A 21,327-nucleotide genomic window follows, 5' to 3' on the forward strand; every position below is an offset into this window, starting at 1 on the left:
GTGTAAAAATGTCGATGTCATCGTCTTTACAAAAAGCTAATTGTATCCGAACAATGCATTATTTGCGTTATTATAAAAATTAAATTTGCCAGAAAGTGAATAAAGCTTAAATTATTTTTAGATACGCCCCACATAACATACTAGAGCTTAGGTTATCTATGTATTATGTCAAAACTAGTATAATTCCCCAGTAAAGACATTTTGAGCCTAGTTTAACTTTCAACCATTTGTATAACGTCACGGTTTCAAGCATAAAATATGTATATTTGTATTGTAAAGACACTGTGACGTTATACAATCATGATTGAAAGTCAAACAAGGCCCAAAATGTGTACTGGGAGTGGGTGGGGCCACTTTTCTAAACAAAACCGCGTGATTCATCGTATTTCCGTGGTTACAAAACTCGTTTTCAATTGTTTGCAGATTTTCTTAAAATCCGGCAAACGCGCATCTGTCGCCATTTAATACATCACTGCTGCCATCTACTAAATGACACGTGAACTCATCTTCTCATCTATTAAGTGACAGCGGAACTAATTTATCACTAGAAAAATGCCAACTTATTGCTGTAATATGAACAAAATCCCCAGATTGCAGCTTTTAACAATAATTTTTACCTTCAGGTACAGTTAATTTAAAAATTATGGCAGTACGGACAATGAAATTTTGTTTAAAATAAAGCTTTTTGCATAGTTAATCGTTTCTGATAGTTATTTTCTACCCAAGTTCAAAAATTATTATGCAAAACGAATTTTTACAACAAGTTACTAAGTAAGTTATGACATGGACTCCTTTAAGTACAGTTATAAAAAATATACTACTTTCTTTGGAAATTTTAACTAGATACTATTAAAATAGAAAGTCTACAGTTCACGTACATACCACCAAGTTGAAGATTGGTTTTGAAATAGTGACGGTAACTGTACCTAAAAACTATATAAATTTTAACATTGTGTCATACCACCTTAAATAATAATGTAGTCAACAAGGCATTTCAGATGCTTGGCTTTATCAGAAGAAGCACACAGGATTTTACTGGGATTACTGCCTTAAAGACGCTTTATTGCTCTCTTGTCCGTCCCCATCTTGAGTATGCGTCTTGTGTATGGTCACCTTTTTATGGTGTGCATATTGAGACCTTGTGTCGTGTTGAGCATAAATTCCTTAAACAGATTGCTTTCAAATTAAACATCTTGGACAACTACAATTGATGCAGATTTACTTGCTACATTAAATATGCCACCCATCTCTATGCGCCATAAGAAGAGAGATCTTATTACTTTTTACAATATTCTGCATGGTAGAGCTGCTGCTTCTTCTTTGCTCAATAAAATTAATATACATGTTCCATCTAGACCTACCAGATCTGTAGCTAGTTTCCATTACCCTATACATCGCACTAACTATGGATTTAACAACTTCATTTTAAGAACTGCCAGACTAGCCAATCAACATGATAACATAGATTTCTTTGCAACCTTTGGCTCATTCTCGCGTCAGGTGTTGTGTACTCTTGACTTGAGTAATGGATATACAGTAGACTCGCGAAATAGGTCCAGATGCGGTCGTTGCATATGCGGTCAAGGTAATTTTCGTTGCAAAAGCGGTCAATCCAAAATATTTTGGCAGGTAACGTTGCACTTGCGATCAGACATTTTACTTAAAAGCTAGAAATTTAAGAAGGTCGTAAATTAGTAACCACCCGAGTTATTAGAGAGTTATTGCCAACGTCTTTTAAGTCGACCTGTAATAAAAGATCCTTTATTTTGACATATAAGCATGCGCAGTATTGCGTCTTTTATTTTTGTCTTTTAATAAAATACAGGCCGCCTGTATTTAAGGAAAATTAGAGGACACCTTTATTTTAATAAAAGTTCCTTTATTTTGACATAACGTGTCAAAAATGTGAAGAAAGGTCTAACTTCACTTGTATTTTGAATTTATCTTGTCGCTTCTTTGGATTGATAATTTATGTATTGTGGGATTGATATTTGATTAAACTTTCATCATTAAAGTTGTATGTTGGGTTTTATTTATTAAAAACAACTCTAAGTAATATTCTGAGATATAGATTATTGATGTTTTGACCCAAACGAATATAGAAAAGAACATTTTATTGAAGCTTGAGTTATTACAAGAAGTTGTAAAAAGGAATATTACCTAAATAATTTTAAATTGTTACTAATTACAATGATCAGACTTAAAATATCAGTAACTCATTTATTAAACTCAATATATTTTACATTTTTCTATAGAAATAAATATTTATTGAAGATATAAGAGATTGAAGATATAAGATCAATAAATTTTAATGAAAGTTAGGATTTGTTAAAATTCTAGATTCAAAATAGAGTTCTATTCAACAGATATATAACAACAGGTTAACAAAATAAAACAAAGGTTCAAGTATTTATTTTTGAAAATTTAATCTTTTATAGATAAGAATCTATAAAGTTTTAATCAAAAGTATTAATACACTTTCATTTTCATGCCATCTTCTTCTTTTGGTTCTTATCCGTTTCGAATGTTGGAAATCATATAGCAATCGTAACCTTGCTAGCTGCGATTCGAAACAGTTCCATTGATATTCTCCCTCTACCAGGTCTTCGCTTACCTTTGACTGTACCTTGCAATATGTACTGCAGCAGGGAGTAACGGTGCTGATTTATCATATGTGTCCCAGATACTGCAGTTTTATGCGTTTAATGGTAAACAAAATCTCCAGTTCCCTCTTCATTCCTCCTTGTTCGTGATCCATTTCATGCCATCAGTATTTGTTTATTTAAACATTGCCAAAAAAATTAATAAAAACCAGCATAAAGCTTAATTCTTCTATTATCTTTTTGTATATCGGGAGACAGATTAGAGGTCTTTTCATTTTCAGATAACTAATTATTGGGAAGTTTATATAACAGTATCCTTAGTATCTGTCTTTTCAGCTCCGGATAACTAGTTAACGGGAAGTTCTATTAGTATCTAACGGGATCTTAACGGGATATCTATTAGTATCTAATCTGTCAGATAAACTTCCTGATAACTAGTTATCCAGAGGTGAAAAGAAAGAAAGAGAGGGCCAAATGGATAAAAGATCAAACGCCAATAGCATGTATGTATATATTTATAAATTTATTATTTAAAACCTGCTAATGATCATAAAATACTTAAAATCAGTCACCAATATAATATTTATATTTATTTATAAATTTATTAACAAACTGCAGTCCAATAAAAATAAAATTAGTTTAAGCGCTAGCTTTAAATGTCGAATAATAATTTTAAACAAACACACACACACACAATTTAGTCGCATTAGATTAGCTCCTGGTTGAAAATGTACTGCCACAGCTTCTATATCAATATCAACAGCACACTCATTTGCCAGTATTTCAACGTTTTCTCTATTATGTACTACTGCAATATGTAAAACTGAACAAGCTGCATCTCATTACATATGGTAAAATGGGAAATCTCTTCACAATACCAAATGTTCTTTCAATAACAATTCTTGAAGGGATTTGTGATGGATTATAAAAACACAACTTCTGTCTGAAAATTCTGGAATGGTGTCATTCGGTAGTTGTAGTTGAGGAATGGATATCCACTATTCCCTAATAATATATTCTCCAGAAATTCCCCATTACATATACCCATAATGCAAAAGTATTTAAAAACTCATAAAATAGTATTTCCAATTTATTGCACTTCCATATTTATGAACGATGAGTATTATGGGATATATATTATGTTGTTCTCTAAACATCTTTAAATGACAAAATAATTAAATTTAACGTTTTACTCTTCAATTATCTTATTTTAATTTTATATCGACAAATGGAATTTTATAGGTTATTTTTATATTTACAAAAATATTTCATGTCATTTGTCAAAATAAAAGATTCTTTAACTGCGTTTGCAATACCACTCTTTTAGACCCGTCCTGTATTTGTCCTTTATTAAAGTATCCTGTAATAAAGGATCCTTTATTTGCCGGTGGCAATAACTCTCTATTTAGCAGGCCAGATCGACCCTATTGAAATATTTTAATCCGCTTATCTATATTTCGAACAATAGGTAATGAAAACAGTAATGACTAAACCACAATAATCCCCTCATTACGGATTTTTGGAAAGTTTGTATTTGCCTAATTATAAAGGTTGGGGGAGAATTACCAAAATCTAAATATAAAAACAAATGCATATTATTTGTATATTGTTAGTTTGAGAGATTGTTTATTGCAGTAAGTAACAACTTTTAATAATTGAAAATTTTGAAGTGATTGAAACCACCAAGGGAAAACCTTCTGCTCTTCACGCTGGATATCCACTTTTAAATTTTTAATACTTTTTAACATTTGACACAAACAGTAAGGAAGCCAATTTATATAGAAATAATCAACAATTCGCTAATATTTTATTTATGTGACACTAAGGTTTAGTAAATCAACTATCTTCATTTTTTTTTAATTAGTGCAGATAATCTCACTAAACTCTCAAAAGAAGCAAGTTTTTCTATATCAAAATACTTTTTGCCGTAATAAAATTATTAGCAAGCATTTTCTCCTCTTATTAACGTCTATGATAAATATTATTTAAATCATACAAACATTTGGTTATATAATTATTCATGTGATAGTGGTAGAAAAAGGTAAAAATATTATTTGTTTATTAGGCAATGACCGCACATGCAACGATAAAATCAACATATTTTTGTATGGCCGCAAATGCAACGATAATAGCCGTGATCGCAAATGCTACGACCGCATCTGTAACGACACCAGACTCGCGATTATCCGAGGTAACTGGGACCGTGACTACCTCGGATACGGAAAAACTCGGTTAACACTGACATTGGTTATATTGATAGAAAAACATGTGACTAATCATAACTGTGGATATTTTAATGACAAAATTAATACAGTACTGTCTATAAAAGATAAAAACATTTACCTTATCAATATTACTGTTTAAAAGAGTATTTGATTTTGCATAAGCTTTGCTCCTCTTTTTGATTTTGAGGCGGCGATGTTGCGGCATGGTTGAAAATTGTAACTCGCCTGTTCTGACTTTTGCCTCGGTTAACCAAGGGGCTCGGATGACCGAGACTCGGATAATCGCGAGTCTACTGTAGATAACTTTTTGTATTGCATTGTATAATAATACAGATTAACTTTTTGTTTTGTAACCGTAGATAGTCAGTGTTATGATTTTAGAGTTTAACATTATTGTAATTGGGCTTGCCCGTTGATAAATAAAATAGAAAATCTTTGCCAGTTTAAAATATATATACACCTGTGTTTTAACATACCCTAGACCTAAGGTGCTGCGCAGAATGAAATTTCCCACCGTTGGGCGTAGTATTTTCCATTTTTTAGTAAACAAAAAAATCCGGACATTTCTCATATCCAGACGCCAATCTAGACATGTCTTTCAATTCAGGACTGTCTGGACGAAATCCGGACTGTCCGGACGTATGGTAACCCTATGCCTAGAAATTGAAACTCTATTACTTGTTCCATTATTTCACCCTCCAGCTCTAATGTACATCCTTTCACTGGTTTTCTGATATTTTTATTTCTACATATTGTTTCATTCAGGCAACCTGCTTCTCTGTTTGCTTTATTCACTTGATTATCCACTTCTGTTTCGAAATTTCCGTAGCTAGATAGTGTGATGCTTAGATTTTTAAACTCCATGACGTGTTCTATTATCGGACCCTCCAGCTCTAATTTACACCTTATTGGATTTTCTGTTATAACCATGCATTTTGTCTTTTTTGGGGAAATTAGTATATTAAATTTTCGGCGGTTATATTAACCCTTAATTTGGATTTGTATCTTATAGACTACGTCATTTTCAAATATTCAAATTTTCTATCTCTTAAATTATTTACTCACTATTGTCTGTTAATTGTGTTGCCCATACGTCTACTAAACTCAAAAAGCTAATAGTACTGCCATATATAGTGATCATTCAGAGTTAGTCACAATTGTTTATAAGATGGTTGCCTAGTGAACGCCGATTAGAAAAAGGCTGGTAAGTTATATTCAGTATTAGTGTAAAAATAAGTATTTCGTTTTAATACAGGAGGTGAAGTTGTAGTATGATGCTGTGTTGTGCTTATACATATATGAATATTTATATACAAATATCCATTTTTTAAGCCGTATCCTATAATCTACTTTGCCAAAGATACAGCATAAAGGAGCATTTTTGTTTTGTATCCTATAATCTACTTTGCCAAAAATATAGCGTAACGGACCTTTTTTGTTATGTATCTTTTAGTTTACTTTGGCATATATTCAGTATTGTGAAATATTTTTGTTTTGTACCTATCCCACACTTCATTTTCAATAATTACATTAGTAGAATTTGTTTTAATGAAACGTTTCAAAATGAATTCATTTAGTTTTATAAGTATAGCGTTTCCTTGGTTTCAGCGAAATACCAATATGACATCGTCAAGGTCCGAAAAAATTTTGGCATTACATACTTCCACTACCTTCATCTGATATGGATGATTCGAGCGATGAAGAAAATGAAAGTTATACTAAACTATCTAGAACTCAAAGTTCTGAAACCGATGAAAGTTCTGAAGTCGAAAGTTTACCTTCTGAAGTTCAAGAAATTTTTGATACATTATCAGATACAGATCTATTAGAGTTGATTGTCAACAATACAAACCTTTACCTATTCCGTTCAGCAAACAGGCAAGTCGATAAGCGTTACTAAAGATGAGATAAGTGACTTCATAGCGATACAGATTTTGATGGGTATAGTAGCTATGCCATCATACTTGGACTACTGGAGTGTAAACTTCAGATACGATAAAATATCAGAAATAGTGCCTCTCAAACAATGTCAGAAAATTCGCCGGTATATTCACTTCGCTAATAACGATCATATAAACAACGATCAGTACTACCGAACTCGCCCAGTTTTGGACATACATAGTGAGAAGAAATTGTTGTCGTGAGAAGTGAGAAGAAGAAAAACGCCAGAGTATGGACGAGATGATGGGCCCTTATAAAGAGAAAAATGCTGGTTGTTCTTACTCTAACACAATCAATGAAATCACCGGCGCTCTGTGTTATCTATGTCGATAATTTCTTTTCAAGTTTTGATTTGTTTTACATTCTTCGCCATGATTATGGAATTTTAGCCCTGGGAACAATGAGAAAGGATCGATTAAAAAATTGTGTTTTAGAAGATGATAAATCTCTGAAGAAAAAAGGAAGAGGGTCGTTTGGTTCAAGAAGTGACAACATTAATAAAATAAATGTTGTGAAATGGTTTGACAACAAAACTGTTTTCCTGGCTATTACATATATATATTCTACACCTGTCCAAATAATTAAAAGGTATGATAAAAGTGAGCGAGCAAAAATTGAAATCCCTTGTCCCTTTTTCATAAGACAATACAATTCTTACATGGGTGGAGTAGATCTGATGGACATGCTGGTAAGCCTTTACAGAATTCCCATAAAAACTCGTCGCTGGTACCTCTCCATATATGCACAAATGAGATATTTGTATAAATAAAGTATGGATTCTGTATAGAAGGGATAAAAATATTTTACAACACACGTCCAAAGATTATACTCTCAAATATTTTAGACAGTTCATAGCAGAGGCTCTAAGCTCTAACAGCAAAGGGCAGAAAAAAGAAGAGAGTGTTTGCCGAAGAAACGAAGAAATTAAAAAAAAATTAAAAAGTGCGTTCTGCCGAGACCATCAGAGGAAATACGATTAGATAAAGTTGATCATTTTCCTATTTATGATACCAAAGGCAGGTGAAGGTATTGCAAATCAGGAGAGACACACTGGTCATGTTCAAAATGTTCTCTTAGATTGTGTTTAGTAAAGGATATAAATTGTTTTAAATCTTTTCATAATTGCACATAAGTAAGTTTTACAACAGTTTTGTTTGTTTTTGACTAGAATGAAAAATTAATATCTTTCTTTATTACTTTTTGCTTCCATTTTTTATCAAAAAACTAGTTTTAACACTTTTAGTTTCTGCTTTTATTGTGAGGTTTCACCTACAATCTTAGATTATGTCTCTTATAAGATACATAATAAACTATTGCAATAAATTCGGATATTTGACTATGTATCTTGTGGGATACACTCCATATCTTTTTTATTTATAAAAATAATAATATAAAAATGGTCAAAATGCCTTCTGATATACCATATCACACTACCTAAACAACAATTTCACAAAAATTACTGTTATATTAAGGCTTGCCAAATTAAGGGTTAAATTGGTGCAGCATACATTGTAAAACATCTTCACTTTGAGAGATTAGTATTACTTCATCTGCATAACAGATTATTTGAAGTTGTTTTTCTCCCATTTGGTATCATTTTTTAGTCCTTACATTTTTATTATTTTATCCACGATCAGGTTAAACTAGGGTGACCAAATCATAAACTTGTGAGGTAAAACATAAAGTGAGGGTGATAGCGTACAGTTGAAGCAGAGCCGTGCGGTATATACTTTCAATATGATGCAAGTCTTCGAAATGCCGCCCCTTAAATATATTATTGAAACTTAACTTTTATTTTTATTAAATGAAACTGCACAAATTTAACAAAACGTTTGATTTTGAAAACAATACATAAGTACTTTAAATTAAATGAAATATATATTAACATTACATTAAGTAACATTTGCAAAAATTATAATTTTACACTTCTGACTTTAATTTTGGCAAACTCGTCAATCAGCTAGATTGGTGTAGTCTATGTAGTAGGGATAGATAGGTGCTAAATTTTTTAGTTTGGTTTGTCTTATGGAGCTTGGTAAATAATTTTTAATAATTTTTAATTTTGAATAACTTTCCCCAGGAAACTTACCAAGACAAGGAGTGTGAATAAAATTCTTAGTGATACAACTACATTGTTTAAAGAAATTCGTTCATTTTGGCACAAATAGTTCACAATCTCTAAAGGTGTCATGGAGTATGGTATCATTTGAGATATATCAAGCAATTCTTTTAGAAGATCATTTGCCATATGAGATTCTTTTTCTGTTTCTAATGAAAGTATTGAATGAAGATTCATATAATATTTTTCTAGTGTTTTATCATCTATGTATTTCTCTCAATTTAAAAGTATCATACCTATACAAATTTAAAAATTTTATTATAAGTTTCTAGAAGCGAAAATCGATCAATCAAAGAATTAGGAGCATAGGACTAAAGTTTGCTTACAATTTTTTTTGAAAACATTAATTTTTTTTTCGAAGCCTGAAAAAAAATAACTATTTTTGAAAAATTTAAACGCAGATTAAAATATTACATTAATACCGAGGGTGGAAAGTCCCTTAGAATAAATAAAAGGTTTCTTTTAAATAAGATATTTGAAATTAAAAATTATTTTCTCTTTTTTACCACCCCTGTAACTTATTCAAATAAATATTATAGAGCTTTTTAGGGACTTTTGATCCTCGGTAATAAGGCAATCGTTTATTCTGCGTTTAAATTTTTCAAAAATATTAATTAATTTTCTCAGGATTCGAAAAAAAGTAATGCATTTAAAAAGCATTGCAAGCACATTTTGCGCCTACCCACATAAAGACAATGTCTAAAATATAATGAACAAATTTATTTTAAGTTTAGCTTTATCTGTTAAGAGCTAGTCCACAGATTTTTCGTAATCAAATAAAAGCTTTTTTCTCCTGGCTCGAATTTAATTTTCAGCTGGAAATTCGGAACTTTTCGGAACTATTTTTGAAAAATTTAAACGCAGATTAAAATATTACATTAATACCGAGGGTGGAAAGTCCCTTAGAATAAATAAAAGGTTTCTTTTAAATAAGATATTTGAAATTAAAAATTATTTTCTCTTTTTTACCACCCCTGTAACTTATTCAAATAAATATTATAGAGCTTTTTAGGGACTTTTGATCCTCGGTAATAAGGCAATCGTTTATTCTGCGTTTAAATTTTTCAAAAATATTAATTAATTTTCTCAGGATTCGAAAAAAAGTAATGCATTTAAAAAGCATTGCAAGCACATTTTGCGCCTACCCACATAAAGACAATGACTAAAATATAATGAACAAATTTATTTTAAGTTTAGCTTTATCTGTTAAGAGCTAGTCCACAGATTTTTCGTAATCAAATAAAAGCTTTTTTCTCCTGGCTCGAATTTAATTTTCAGCTGGAAATTCGGAACTTGTATCAAAATTTTCTGCAATATTGTTTGCAACTTTTCATCTTTTCTATAGTTTATGACAGCATTTTTACACAATCTGACAATTTTTTTATTTTACTGATAATTCCGCCCCTCTTGTGATGCCGCCTGATGCGACTGCCTCGCCGCATCATAGCACGACACGGCCCTGAGTTGAAGGGGGGTCCGAGAGACCTTTATCGAGATCATGTTAACCCATTTTCATGACAGTGAGGTTGTTTTTTCTTCATCAGTCTATTCTTTAATTTTTTCAATTAACAAAATTCACTAATGGTTAGTGTGACCAACTCCAATCCAGTTGAATCCGGGACAAGGCTGAAAAACAATACCTGAAATCCGGGACTTTTCAATGAAAATAGGGCCATTTTTTTTTCAGAAGAAGGTAATTAAAATACAGAAACGAAAAGAGTCTTCTGTTTTAGTTTTTGTAGAACTGTAATCATCAACATCATCATCATCAATGGCGTTACAACTTTTCGTGAGTCTTTGCCGCGTTTAATATTACTTTCCATGTTTGTCAATCCAGTGCCACTAATTCTCATTGTCTCATTCCCATTTTGTCCAGATCTTCTTTGACTGCATATTTTCACATTTTTCTAGGCCGTCCTAGAGACCTTCTTCCATCTGGCCTTCTCCAGAACAGATTGTTTATAAGGCGATTGTCGTTACTGCGTATCAGATGCCCTGCCCATCTGAGTCTATTGGCCTTTATACAGGGTGTTTCATTGGGAAAGTAACATACGTTAACTGTAGAGAGAGGACACTTAGGCGGTCTCAAAAATATCATACTTAATGGGTCTTACTCCATTAATAACAAAGATACTGGGTGTTTTATCTATTTTTCCATTTTATTAATTGGTTCATAACTTTTTAACCACACTGTATATTTATTTTTTATTTGGCACGCAAATATCATTTAAGGTGTACAATAAACTAATTTATTTACAATTGTAAAAAATCCAGGTCCGGATTAAAAAATATTGGAAAAATGTACCAACCCAAAAACAACACCCTGTACATTAAATTTTTTTAAAATGGATTTTTCAGTTGAAAAGAGGATAAAAAACTAAATTCAGTGGTATGGCATACTTTGAATTTTCGGCAAAATGATTTTTCTGGTGAAATTTTGGATTTGAATTCTGAAATTAAGTGAATTGTGAGAGCTCTAAGTAGAAAAAAATTGAAACGCAGCTTACAACTTGTCAACCACACTGCATATTGATTTTATATTTAACACGCGAATATTCTTTTAGGTGTCCAATCAATTAATTTATTTACAATTATAAAAAATCCAGGTCCGGATTAAAAGATATTGTATAAATGTTCCGACTTAAAAAAACCCCTTGTATATTTAATTTTTTTAAAATGGATTTTGCATTTGAAAAGAGGATGAAAAACCAAATTAGTCGTATAATTTGAATTTTCTTCAAAATGATTTTTCTGGTAAAATTTTGAATTTGAATTCTGAAATTATGTCAATTGCGAGAGCTCTAAGTAGAAAAAGTTAAAATGCGACTTAATTTTAATTAATACCATTATTTAATCTAAATTGGTAAAATGTTAATATTTTAGTGTTTTTTTATTAGGTGTGAAAAATAGTTTTTGGCGAATATTCATCTTTAAATAATGAATAAATAATAAAGTGTCAATAAAGAATACATCACTTTAATTAACAAAATATCTAAAAATTATAACAAAACAGCGAAAATTTGCAGTATAATAACTATTCAAAACTAAAGTACTTATTCAAAATTATCACCATTAAAAATTATTATTTTTTTATACGTAGGTACGGTAAATTTTTGTAGTTAGGTACCTAGTGTCATGTGTAGTGTGTGTGTTGAGTAAGTGTCTTGTTACTTTACAAATTGTCATTGTCTTTGCAAAGAGACGCTAATTGTATCCGAACGTCTCCGGTCCCTCCGGTGAGTACCGATCCCACAAGGACAGAAACTATTTTCATTTATTAATTTATTATAAACGAAAAATTTCTGACCCTGGTGAGATTCGAACTCACGACCTTTCGATCCAAAGGTAGGCGCTCTTACCACTGAGCCACAGAGAGGTCATCAAAAATTATTGTTATGTGTGTAAATGTTAATATTTTACCAATTTAGATTAAATAATGGTATTAATTAAAATTAAGTCATATTTTAATTTATTTTACTTTGAGCTTCTCAATTCACATAATTTCAAAATTCAAATTCAAAATTTTAGCAGAAAAATCATTTTGCCGAAAATTCAAAGTATACCACTAATTTTGTTTTTCATCCTCTTTTCAAATGCATAATCCATTTTAAAAAAATTTAATATACAAGGTGTTTTTGGGTCGGAACATTTATACAATATTTTTTAATCCGAACCTGGATTTTTTATAATTGTAAATAAATTAATTTATTGTACACCTTAAATGATATTTGCATGCCAAATATAAAATAAATATACAGTATGGTTAAAAAGTTATGAACCAATTAAGAAAATGGCAAAATAGATATAACACCCAGTATCTTTGTTATTAATGGAGTAAGACCCATTACGTATGATATTTTTGAGACTGCCTAAGTGTCCTCTTTCTACAGTTAACGTATGTTACTTTCCCAATGAAACACCCGCTGACTAGATTTTCCTTTCCGAATAGAGACTCTAACTCGCTATTGTGTCTTCGCCTCCATTCGTTTGTCACGCTGTCTCTGCAAGGGCCATATGTCATTCGAAGTATTTTACGTTCCCCCACCAGCAATTTTTGTATCTCGTGAAAGAAGTTTGGACTTCATTAGATGCTGCTTTGCAAATAATTATCTGTTTCCTGCCATTATTCATGTTTCAACTTCTCGCTCTATTTTGTTGTTATTTGTGATTGTTGGTCCTAGATATTTAAATTCTTTAACCACTTCGAAGTTATGATCGTTTATAGTAATGTTTTGCCTTAATCGCCGTCGTTCTTGTTTCGAGACGACCATGTAGAACTATAATACCACGAAATAAAATGCATGCGTTTTGGATGTGGTATTAGTACACTCTAGAAATTGTCGACTCTTTTTCGTCCCACAATTCAATTTGATGTGAATTCTTAGAAGAATAACGTATTCAACATTTCAAAATCGAATTTTACCAAAACGTTGAAAATTCTGATGGCCCAGAAGCCTTGTCCGGGACGCCGGGACACGACTTCGTAATTCGGGCCATGTCCCGGATTTTTCGGGCTAGTTGGTCACACTACTAATGGTGTATGATTCAAGATCAAATAGCAAAGTATCATTTATGTCAATCCTTTTTTCATTGAAGTAACAAATAGTTTCTTCGATTTGTTCCCAATTGGGGATCTCCTTCCAAAACATCCATTTAAACTTTGCATATTTATGCAGGTTTCATAAAAGTAATTAACTTTAGTTCTGAAGTTAATTTCTCCTTATTGCTTAATTTTGGCTAGCATGCGACCCCTATTCTCATTTAACAAAAACTTTCATTACATCATCATGCCCAGATGGATGATGTCACCAAAGGAATCTCTGGTCTTTGTTGGAAGAGTTTCTGGACACCCTGGGTGTGTCAAAAAATCATAATTTAAAAATAAAACTTGACTGTTACGTGATTCATTTCCAAAATCGTTCATTCACGAAATAAGAGTGCTTACAAAATATGCCGTAATCAACTTACCAATTTTAGTAAACCATTAAATCACATACCTGAAACAAAAATGAATAATTAGATAGAGGGTAATATAAAATATTGATAAACTTTTATTTAAATATCTTGATTTTTACAGTCTGAGATTAATAAAAGAATGAATTAATTTCACACTTATGGGCGAATTACCATTTTCAATTAATCTTATACTAAATACTAAATAGATCTGTTTCCTGATGAAGTGATTCTGTTACTGCATTAATTATTTGTTATTTTTGAGTTTTTCAGTTTCCTCGATGTTATTGTTTCCTAATATTTCATAGTAGTTCTTTAGTTTTACTAATTCTGTTGCATTGTGTTTTGCCTTAATCCACACTTTTAATATAGGTACTTTCAATTCGATGGCTTAAAACACACTTATTGTAGGTCCGTGCATGTACTTTTGAGAAAATCGACTTTGAATGTTTAAGCTCTTGTGGTACAGCATTACAGCGCCCAGTTTTGAAATGTCATTTATACCACACTAAACGTGTTAGGACATGCAATGTCTGTGCAGGATGATAGACTGTTAGGAGGTCATCAAGATACAGTGCATAACTCAATAATAGAAAAAAAATGGACATACAATAAGTGTGCTTTAAGCCATCGATATAATTATGTTCTAAAAAAGCACTGTTACTAGTTACCCTTTTGTGCATTACAATTAAAATATATATTATTTACAGGCTCCATTACTTAAGGAAAGATACTGTGTCTGTCATCTCTCTACTGGAGATATGCTTAGAGCTGAAGTACAATCTGGATCATCATTGGGAAAGAAAATCCAGCAAGTAATAGATGAAGGCAAACTAGTTAATGATGACCTTGTTGTGAACATGATTGATAAGAACTTGGATAAGCCAGAGTGTCAAAATGGTTTCCTCCTTGATGGTTTTCCAAGAACTGTAGTACAAGCTGAGAAGGTAAGCATTCATAATCAAAGTTGTTTTGTTCTGTTAGGGATTACTCTGATTGTGCTAGGTTTCAGAAATATCTCGACTTATTTGCGAATTGGTGTGATAATAACAGATTAGTCATTAATTGTGACAAGTGTCAGGTTATCCAGTTTCATCGATCAGTGAAAATGGTAGATTTTGATTACAAGTTGGATGTTTTTTTTGATTGAGAGAGTCACTAGCGTCAAGGATCTTGGTGTCATTTTTCAGAGAGACTTATTAGATCAATCAAGTTAGTAAAAAATAAGCCGTTTTTCGACATAATTGAAAAGACGAGGTTTGACAGTTGAAATGTGTAGTATGAGATATTACAAGAAGGCTACCATCTTGGGATTCATCAATTTTTTAGTGGAACAATTTTTAAATAAACAATCAAAACGTGAAACTTAGTTTTGTGCTCATAACTTAAAAACTTGTTTATTTAGAGATTTGACGTCCGCAGGTAACTTTTTTAGAACAAAAAGATACATCGAATGAGATACGCTAAATGAAAATTGGTTAATAAACAAAAAATTATTGCAAAACGGACGACAAAATCACTGTTTTTGAATATTGTTAATAACAATTTTATTGTTTATTAAAATATGTTTAAATATACCTAAACTTGAGGGCATTATGGTGTTTGAATGGTGTGCAAAAAATGGTCCAGATCTGTTAAATAGTTTTCGCAAAATTAAATTTGTTTATAAAATTTTTTGAAAAACGAGCTAAGTTCTGAGGCTGGTCCAGTTAATATGGCTGAATGTATCTCAATAATCCGGGGCTCATTTCCTTCGTTAAGACGTATACTAATAGCCTATGAAAGAAAAAGTAAAAAAAATTACATATACGTACACAAAATTATTTGTTAATAAATAGCAGTTTTTAAGCTTATATACAATTACAATAATTTCGTAGAAATTAGATCAAATTAAATGGCAATATGAAATACGGAAAGCTGGTTAAAATACACAACTTCTAAAAAAAATTTTTAGGTCCTACGACCCTTGGGGTCTGAGATAGGCCCTTTTTTTTGAAAAAAATCACTGTTACGTTAATTAACAACACTAAGATCTGAAATTAACCAATCTTTTATAAGAAAAGTCAAAGTTTTTAACAAAGTTTTTAGCAAGAAAAAATGTTAAATATTGTTTAAACAGTAGTGTTATAAACAAAGAGTATTTTGCGTTGCGACTAAAGTAAAAAAAATAATGGGCGTAGCCGAATGAGAATAAATTCGCGGACTACCATTCGCTAGCGCTAGACCGTTGCAGCCCATTTTTAACGTTCACAGTATACCGGATTTGAAGCTTAATATTATATTTATATATTTTGGTAGAAACTTGAATTTTATGAATATTATTATGTTGCACATTTATTTAGTAAAATTATATTTTAAAGAAATAAATTTAAAAAATAATAAAAAGGCCACTTCAAAAAAGGTTTATAATGTGTTAAAGGTAACATTGTAGCGTAAACCTGGATATGGAACATTAAATCTTATACTATCCAACAAACTGGGACAATCAATAAGTCCATTAATGATTTTGAAAACAAAGACACCTCCCGAAATATCACGCCTAACACTAAGGGGAGCTAATGATAAACGTTGCTCAATCCCAGTGTAATCATGGTTCTCAATATAAGTCTGAGTTTTATAAGCACAGTATTTTAGGAACTTATGTTGGACTTTTTCAATAGTGTCAATATGAATTTGATGGTACGGAGACCAAACTACCGAACAATATTCTAATACAGATCTGACTAGACAACAATAGATCAACCTAACAGCATCAACAGAGAACTATTTAGAGTTTCTTTTAACAAATCCAAGTAATTTAGAAGCTTTTACGGATAATGAATTGATATGTTCGACAAATGAGAGCTTTTCATCCATGATAACACCTAGATCTCTAATAGACGAGACATATCTAAGAGGTTTACTGTCTATGTGATAAGCAGTATCAATTCTGTTTAACTTACGGGAAAAACTAATATAACAACACTTCTCAACACATAACTGAAGATTATTGCAAATGCACCAATCAAATAAGCGATCCATATCAGCCTGTAAAAGTTTCTGATCCTCAATATCATTCACAACTCGCCAAAATTTTACATCATCAGCCAACATTAAACATTTACTATAAAAGAAGCAATTAACGATATCATTAACAAATAAGTCAAAAAACAGGGGAGACGTATGCCCACCCTGTGGAACACCAGAACTTACAGTAATAACATCAGAAAAAAGACCACCCACTTTAACTCGTTGGGTACGACCAGATAAAAAGTTTTTAACCCACTCAACAAAATGGACATGAAAACCTATGGATGCCAATTTATTAAGGAGAATTTGGTGATCAACACGATCAGATGCCTTACTGAAATCCGTATAAATAGCATCAATCTGCTTACGATCTTCCATATGCTTTAAGACAGGGGTTCCCAAACTGGGGCGCGCCCCTCCTGGGGGGCGTAAGGACATGTCAGGGGGGGCGCGAGACAAGTCGAAAATTAAATTAAATTCAGGTGCCTACCTAGTCTTTCTAAAATTCTAAATTAACCATGATGTTTAGAAAATTAAAACAAACCACTGTAACATCTGACTTTACTACATAAATTTGAAATCGAAGGCTTGAAAGAATGGAATGTGAGCCGTTCAATGTGGCAATAGCGCGCATAATTTGACAACCGAGCTTTTCCAAGCACTGCCTCCCTCCTTCCCTCCTAAACGCCAGACGCAGGCCAGCTAACCGCAGACGCAGCTCTTATCAATTGTGACTCAGTATTTGAGATACCTTGGCGTAGCCTGCACTTATTTTTGCATTATAAAAGCGTACGTGTTGTGAAATTTTAATTGTGGTAGTTGACTTTTATTGATTTCGTTGATTTGAGTGAGGGAAGATAATTGTAGTCAAGATGAGCTCAGCAAAGAAACGCAAGTATAATGATGATTATATCAAATATGGGTTTATTTGTATGCGTAAAGATAATGTCGAACATTCTCAGTGTGTAATTTGCTATGAAGTATTAAGTAATGATGCAATGAGACCTAATCGTCTTGAAAGACATTTGTCATCCAAACATAACCCTTTTAAGGACAAACCAAAGGAATTTTTTGCTACAAAATCTGAAAATTTAAAACGCATGAAGTTAGATAGTACTGGTTCTACTGCTCAGTCATCTGAAAAAGTTCTTGAAGCTTCATATGAGCTATCACTTCTGATTGCTAAAGAAAAGAAGAGCCATATTATTGGAGAGACGCTTGTTAAACCGTGTTTGTTAAAGGCAGCTGATATTATTCTTGGAACGCAGAGTAAGCAAAAGTTATCTCAAATACCTCTTTCTGACAATACCGTAAAACGTCGCATTGATGATATGGCCGAAGACATACAAAACCAGGTAGTTGATGCAGTAAAACAATCGCCATTTTTTGCTATTCAGCTAGACGAGAGTACCGACATAGCACAATGTTCTCAGTTAATTGTTTATGTTCGGTATTTTGAAAATGATAGAGTGAAAGAGGAGCTACTCTTTTCTGCAGAGTTGGAGACCACGACAAAAGCTATTGATGTTATGAAAGCAGTGTCAGACTTTTTTGACAAACAGGAAATCTCTTGGCAAAAACTAATCGGTGTATGTACGGATGGCGCGCCTTCAATGCTTGGTTCTCGCTCAGGATTTGTACAATTAGTAAGAGAGAAAAATGCTGATGTGACTGGGATACATTGTGTTATACATCGACAAGCCTTGGCAGCAAAAACTCTTTCAAATTAATGCAATGCTGTCTTAAAGTTGTGTATTAAAGTAGTGAATTACATACAAAACAGTGCGTTGAATACTCGACTGTTGAAAAATCTTTGCGAAGATTTAGGAAGTGATCACAAAACACTGCTATTTCATACAGAAGTACGATGGCTCTCAAAAGGAAACATGTTAGCAAGATTATTTGACCTTCGAGATGAAGTAATCACCTTCTTGGAACAGCAAAAGCAAAATGAACTAAGCGTGGCCTTCAAAAAAAGTTGTACCCAAGTAATATTGGCTTATTTGTCAGACATCTTTGACTCGTTGAACAGCCTTAACTTAAAACTGCAGGGTGGAGACTCAAATATAGTTACTCATCGTGATGCGTTTAATATGTATATTGAGAAACTGCAACTTTGGAGGCGTAAAATATCAGCAAACCCCTGCAATTATTCGAGTTTTCCTAAAGTAGAGTCAATGTCAGAAGAAACACGCTTCAGAGATATTTATGAAGGATCAAGTTTGAAAATCCAAATATCAAACCATTTGGAGAGCCTAATTGAAGAATTCCAGAAATACTTTCCAAACACTTGTGACGATAGTATTTTCAGAATGTCAACCGACCCATTCCATGTCAACATAGACTCCTTGCCTGAATCACTTCAAGAAGATGCTTTGCAAATAAAACATGATTCCTCTGCCAAATACAACTTTGATATAATGGACAAACCTTCATTTTGGTTAAAATATTTCAAAGTGTATCCTAGTGTATCACGCGAAGCTCTTCGTTTATATTTGCCTTTTTCAAGTACCTATTTGTGCGAAAAAGCATTTTCAACACTTGTGGCAATTAAAACAAAGTATCGAAATAAACTTGATGCTGCTAGTGACTTGCGTTGTGCACTTACTAAAACTCAGCCACGAATAGGCATACTAGTAAAGAAAATGCAAGCCCATTCATCTCATTAACCAACCTAATCTATTTTTTCTTTTATTAATAATTTTTGTATTTTATTAAAACTGATATTGTTGTATTTTATGGCAGTATGTATATATAAATAAATGTTTTGTTTCTTATGTAACACTTATTTGATTTTTTTTTGTTCCCAGGCATATACAATTTATTGTTAAGGGGGGGGAGGCGCGAGAAACTTTCATTTTAACAAAAGGGGGCGTGGTACAAAAAAGTTTGGGAACCCCTGCTTTAAGAGATCAGATTGGTAGCAAATTAGATTCGTTACTGTAGATTTTTGTCTGCAAAAACCGTGCTGAGATTAAGAAATCAGACCCCTGCACACCCACGACAGCTGCTTAGCTACCAAACTATCAAAGAGTTTGGGAATTGCGGATTGAATGCATATACTACGATAATTTTCTATGTCATTCTTCTTACCTTTTTTAAATATGGGTACAACAAATCTCTCCTTCCAAGCACCTGGAAATGTAGAAAACTGTAAGGATTTATTAAATAATAACAGTAATGGCCCAACAACAGTGCAGACACATTTTTTTAACAGGAAATTAGGAACACCATCTGGACCGCTGGAAGTTTTATTTGGAAGAGAACATATACCATCAAAAATATCAGTGACAGTAAAGTCAGTGATATTGAAGCAAGCACCGATGTTGCTATCTAAATGTGCACTGGGTATCTTGAGATCGTTATTACTGGGTAAGTAAACAGTCTGAAAGAAATCTTTGAATAAATTAGCAATACCTTGTCCATTAGAAGCTGACCGTTCATTATAAAACATCAAATCAGGAAGGTTGTGACTAGACAGTTTATCCCTAATATATTTCCAAAAAGAATAAGGGTTATTCTGCAATTCAGCATCTAAACCTCTAATATACAGGGAAAAGCATGCATCAGACAACCGTTTACATTCTGAACGGAGGCGAGAGAAATTGGAATAATTAACAACAGACCGATTCTTCAAGTACAGAGAGTGGGCATACTTCTTTTCTCTCCTCAAACATCTAAGATCATGAGAAAACCACTTAGGAAAAGTAGAAGATCTATAGCGTATAATTTTGGTCTTACTTTATGTTTTTGATGGTGCTGAAAACGAAAATGAGTTTTATTTTGAATTTTAGATGGGGAAACATTGTCAAAATCGCAATTTTACCACCGGTGTTACCTTAGCCATAAATTTCATCCATAAATTTTTTTTTCATATTTTCACAGAAATTTGGTATAAATTTATCAAAAATGAATAAAACAGATAATATTGACAAGAAAAATGTTATATATGTTTGGAAAAAAAAATTTAAACGGGCGATGTATTGACGGTGAGTAGATAATGCCACTCAAATTCAAAAATCCTTTATGGATGGTACGTTAGTCAACTTTTTTTCTCAGTTTTTTGTTAAATTCTCAAAGTAAATATAATAAAGCATAACATATAAAAAAATCGTGATGGAGGTATTTTCCAAAACAAGCGAAAAAAATTCTGAAACTTAGATGTATTGCGCGCTATTCATTAATACGTCTCAAATTCAAAAATCCTTTATGGATGGTACGTTAGTCAAATTTTTTTCTCAGTTTTTTGTTAAATTCCCAAAGTAAATATAATAAAGCATAACATATAAAAAAAACGTGATGGAGGTATTTTCCAAAACAAGAGAAAAAAATTCTGAAACGTAGATGTATTGCGGGCTATTCGGTAATACGTCTCAAATTCAAAAATCCTTTATGGATGGATCGTTAGTCAACTTTTTTTCTCAGTTTTTTGTTAAATTCTCAAAGTAAATATAATTAAGCATAACATATAAAAAAA

At 32.1% G+C, this 21,327-nt stretch overlaps 1 protein-coding gene across 1 annotated transcript in view; it reads left to right on the forward strand.

Annotated features, from left to right (window-relative positions):
- LOC126878497 (adenylate kinase) overlaps window positions 1–21,327 on the forward strand; it is a 42,304-nt gene that overhangs the window by 7,824 nt on the left and 13,153 nt on the right. The window contains exon 2 of the mRNA XM_050641247.1: window positions 14,552–14,788. Coding sequence (XP_050497204.1) covers window positions 14,552–14,788 — 237 coding nt within the window. The remainder of the gene's footprint in view (window positions 1–14,551; window positions 14,789–21,327) is intronic.

Source organism: Diabrotica virgifera, chromosome 10 (assembly GCF_917563875.1).
Source record: "Diabrotica virgifera virgifera chromosome 10, PGI_DIABVI_V3a".
Lineage (NCBI taxonomy): Eukaryota > Metazoa > Arthropoda > Insecta > Coleoptera > Chrysomelidae > Diabrotica > Diabrotica virgifera.